We start from the raw sequence: 5,000 nt of genomic DNA, 5'->3' as shown, positions 1-5,000 counted from the left end.
TTTACATAAGAATCATGTGTGTGTATGTGTGTGTGTGTGTGTGTGTGTGTGTGTGTGTGTGTGTGTGTGTGTGTGTGTGTGTAAGTACGCGCGTGTACATATTTACATAATTGTAGTATACAGGAAAGAATCAACGCTCGTTAAGGTCCCGTCTCTTATTCTCTAATTTTCTGACATACCTAGAATCAAATTCATGCACAGTTCTAACTTAATCTATATCCTTGATTTCCAATTATCATACTTAAATTTGACCTCATGTATTGTTTGAGCCTAGACTATACCACCTTCTAAGCAGCTATTCCACATATTTATGCATCTTTTTGGAAAATGTATTTCTTCACATAACCTCTTAAATCCCTCACATCTTTAATCAGGAAATCTTTTCTCTCAGTGCAATCTATCTCCATTAGTGACCTGACCACTGTACTCATATCACCTCTTTCTCTTCGATCTTTCAAAGTTGGTAGGCCCATTGCTTTTAGTCTCTCTTCATATCGTTTATCTACCAGGCTGGGGACCCGTTTGGTTGCTGCCCATTGTATTATACTAATCTTGATTATACCCTTCACTCTGTGTGGGGACCAGACAACTGACGCATATTCCAGTCTTGGACGTATCATGGTTTCGATGTTTTTTTTAATCATTCCTTCATCCTCTTTAATATTTTCTATGTCTCTTCTACAATCCTGCTGATATGTCTGTCAGGTGACAGGCTGTCTTTTATCAAGACTCCCAAGTCTTTCTCCTCTTTTGTTTTTGTAATAGGTTAACTTCCCCAGGAGTAGTTTAAGGATGGCCTATGCTGCTATCATTTCCAGTAGGTACGCGTACCAATGGAGATGCACTTGCCCTATGCAGACGCATTTGACACAAAAAAAAACTTCTACCTGCCGATGGTGAATAAATAGGAGCATAATTATAGACTCAAAAAATCACTTAACTATCCCCTCATAATGTGATTTTTTGAGCCTATAATTACGCTCCTATCTATTCATCATCGGCAGGTAGAATTTTTTTTTGTGTCAAATGCGTTTGCATAGGGCAAATGCGTCTCCATTGGTACACTCGTTCTACTTTGCATTTTATTGTATTGAACTTCATCTCCTTTTCTTGGCTCTATGTAAAAAGTGTGTGTGTGTGTGTGTGTGTGTGTGTGTGTGTGTGTGTGTGTGTGTGTGTGTGTGTGTGTGTATGTTCGTGCTAATATTCCCAGTTACCAAGATAAACTCGTTAAATTACAAGGGAAAATATTATTCTTTAATAATGATAAATTAAATCTTTCTGATATCCATTGGAAAATAAGTACGGGGTATTATAATACATATACAAGTGGTAGTAAATAAATTACTACTGAAATACCCACATAAACTTACATATATTAGTTAACTAATACAAATCAAGTCAAATTTAACGTAGTTAAAATAACCATTATTATTATTCTTATTAAACATACAAATTTTAGATACCAATGTATCTAACAAGTTTGGCTTCTCGTCTAAGAACTAAATTACTGTATATAAATCAAAATGTGTATTCTGTCTGTCGCCAAACGAATATTTTAAGCTAAGGGGAAGTGTCATTATTGTCGTAGCCACTCAATCCACCTTCTCCTATTTGTAGTGTAATCACCTCCCCATTCTCACCTAACCTAGCTTAACCTAGCTTAGCATAAGCTAAGCTAAGCTAACCTAGCTTAACCTAGCTTATCATAAGCAAAGCTAAGCTAACCTAGCTTAACCTAGCTTATCATAAGCTAAGCTAACCTAACCTAGCTTAACCTAACCTATTCTAACCTAGTTTAACCTAACCTGACCTAACCTAGCCTAACCTAACCTAATCTAACCTAGCTTATCATAAGCTAAGCTAAGCTAACCTAACCTAGCTTATCATAAGCTAAGCTAAGCTAACCTAGCTTAACCTAATCTAATCTAACTAGTTTGACCTAACCTGACCTAACCTAACCTAGCCTAGCCTATCTAACCTAGTTTAACCTAACCTGACCTAACCAAACCTAACCTAACCTATTTTAACCCAGCCTAACCTAACCAAACCTAATCTAGCTTAACGTAATCTAACCTAACCTAACATAACCTAGCTTAACTTATGCTAACCTAACCTAACCTAGCTTAACCTATCCTAACCTAGCTTAACTTATCCTAACTTAACCTAGTTTAACCAATCCTAACTTAGCCTAACCTAATGTAACCTAACCTAATCCAACCTAGGTTAACCTAACCTAACCTAACCCACTTTGAAAGCCACAACGTTTAGGAAAGGATTACGGAAAGTAAGGGTGGAGAAGGGACCCATGGAGAAAGTAATGCAACTCACAGAGAAGCTTGGCAAGGAGAGGGTTCTCCTCGAATTTTGGCGCTGCTCTGCTCTGCACGAGGTCGTTGGACATCTCGGGCTCAAAGTAGTCCGTGCTTTGATCTGCAAGAAAAAGCATCGCGGTCACAAAGATGGCGGTAATCAGTAGAGTCCATTTAGTAATCACGGTCCCAATATTTATGCTTATTACGGGGCCCAAGGCACAGGTTGGCTTGAGGGCCCCGAAAAGTGTATATGAATAACAATTGCCACGTACCAGCCTAAGTATACATTTACACATACATATAGATACATGCATACATAATATATATATATATATATATATATATATATATGTATATATATGTATGTATATATATGTATATATATATATATGTATATATATATATATGTATATAATATATATATATATATATATATATATATATATATATATGACTTTACAAGTGACCATTTAATGACATCTATTGCTATAAACATTTTATCATTAAAATCTATGGGGTGGGTGGGAAGGGGCCTCAGCGTCTGGTGGGGCATCTTGGGGACCTCATAGTTTGTCCGGGTCTCACACATATAATCTCATTCGATATGAGGAAACATTATTGCACATACATTCACATAAAATTACCGTGATACCTCATATGTAAGTGGTTGGCCGGGTGGAAACGAATTATTGTCACTCATTCCGTCCCATTTAATATACTTTTTTCTAAAGTCTATTAGAAATCTGATTATCAAAAATAAATTATTCATGTGACGTAGAAATAGGTGTGGAAGAACTGGACGGCATGTCACTTTATCAGAGAAAATATAAAGACAAAGGGGTAACCTTAGATATAATATTCTATATTCTTTTTTATGTACCATTCAAATATACCGCGTTATCTTATCGTTAGTAAATGAAAATAAAGATGATAGAGGTTTTATAAGCTCAAAGAGAGTTGATTTCGGCTTCTAGGTAATTGGACATATCAGGAGATTATTTGGTGGTGAAAGATAGAGTTCCTTGATGTACATTCTGCACACACACACACACACACACACACACACACACACACACACACACACACACACGCACGCACGCACACATCCACACACACACACAGTGTGCGCAAAAACTATACAAGAACTTAAGAACAAACTAAATGCTGAAAGATACAAAGACGGGTCACTACGAGCATAGCTCTCTTCCCGTATATTACAACTAGGTAAATACAACTAGGTAACAGGTAAACACACACACTACAGAGATTAGAGCAAAGAAGAGAGAGGAGACTTGATAACTCTTTATAGAATCATGAAAGGCTTAGAAACTATTGATAGAGAGGATCTTATAAAATGGGATAGTAAGAGATACAAGAGGACACGGAAAGAAAATCAAGAAAGACAGTTATAGAAGAGACCTGAAAAAGAACAGCTTTCCCCACAGGGTAATAGACGTTTAGAACAACTTAGATGAAAATATGGTGTGTGTAAAAACGATACACGAATTTAAAAACAGTCTCGATAAAACGAGATATGGAGACGGGACACTACGAGCATAACTCCCCTTCCCGTAAAATACAACTCGGTAAATACACAAGCGCGAGCGCGGAATGGGGGGATATGAGCAGGATTGAGTGCCGGGGGGGGGGGGGTTAGCGGCCAAGCTGGTCCTCGGACTAACAGATGGACCATATGAAGGAAGACTGAAGGTACTGAGTCAAGCGGCCTTGAAAGATCGAGGAAGGGGAGGTGACGTGATTGCGATGTTCGGGTCATTAGAGGGGGTGGATGGAGTTGATGGAGGAGATCTCCTGATTGGAGATGGGAGGGCTTTGAGAGGTCGTCGAGGTGATTGGAGAGGGATCATATGTTGAGGGAATGTGAAGAAATACGGTTTTCCATGTACATATGTGTAAATGTGTGGAGTGTGAGCTTTGCATGAGTCTGAGTCTATGTTAGAAAAATGGAGAACAGAAATTAGACCCAACGAATATTGCTCCTTTCCTGTATACTACAATTAGGTAAATTAGGTAAATACACACACACACACACACACACACACATACACACACACGACTCGTGGCGGAGTAGTAGAGTTCCCGACTACCACTACGGCGGTCCGGGTTCGAATCCCGCCCAGGGCTGAAATAATTTCAGTATCGTTGCGCTGCGAGTCGTTACTCCAATTCTCGTGGGTGGGGAGGATGGATGTGTGTATGCGTGTAAGGTCACAGCATTACCCATAGATCGGTCTTGTTCAGGGACGTCAGAATCGAATCTTGTACATTTAGATTTTAAGCCTCCTTGGAATTTCACTTAGGAAATATATTTTTCAAGGTCCGAAGTTTTCGAAAAAAAAGTCATATAGTTGATGTAAAAAAGATTTATTTAGATATATATATATACATATTTATATACATATATATATATACACACACATATACATATATATATATACATACATATATATACATATGTATATATTATATATATATATATGTGTGTGTATATATATATATATGTGTGTGTATATATATATGTATATATACATATGTATACATACATATATATACATTTGTTACACTCCGTCCTTAGCGAGGGGTTATGACCCCAGTAGGTTGCGAACTTAGGTTGTCACTAGGGTAAGAGAACAAACCAGAGGTATTAGTTTCTTTGTATATTAA

At 37.5% G+C, this 5,000-nt stretch overlaps 1 protein-coding gene across 1 annotated transcript in view; it reads right to left on the bottom strand.

The window, feature by feature from the left end:
- The window catches only part of LOC143033378 (uncharacterized), an 85,037-nt gene that overhangs the window by 636 nt on the left and 79,401 nt on the right, over nucleotides 1–5,000 (bottom strand). Inside the window, exon 3 of the mRNA XM_076198728.1 lies at nucleotides 2,332–2,433. Coding sequence (XP_076054843.1) covers nucleotides 2,332–2,433 — 102 coding nt within the window. The remainder of the gene's footprint in view (nucleotides 1–2,331; nucleotides 2,434–5,000) is intronic.

This window comes from Oratosquilla oratoria, chromosome 15, assembly GCF_046742065.1.
Source record: "Oratosquilla oratoria isolate Oo_2021 chromosome 15, ASM4674206v1, whole genome shotgun sequence".
Lineage (NCBI taxonomy): Eukaryota > Metazoa > Arthropoda > Malacostraca > Stomatopoda > Squillidae > Oratosquilla > Oratosquilla oratoria.
The sequence above is the reverse complement of the archived record's forward strand: the minus strand, read 5'-3'. Positions and strand labels throughout refer to the sequence as shown.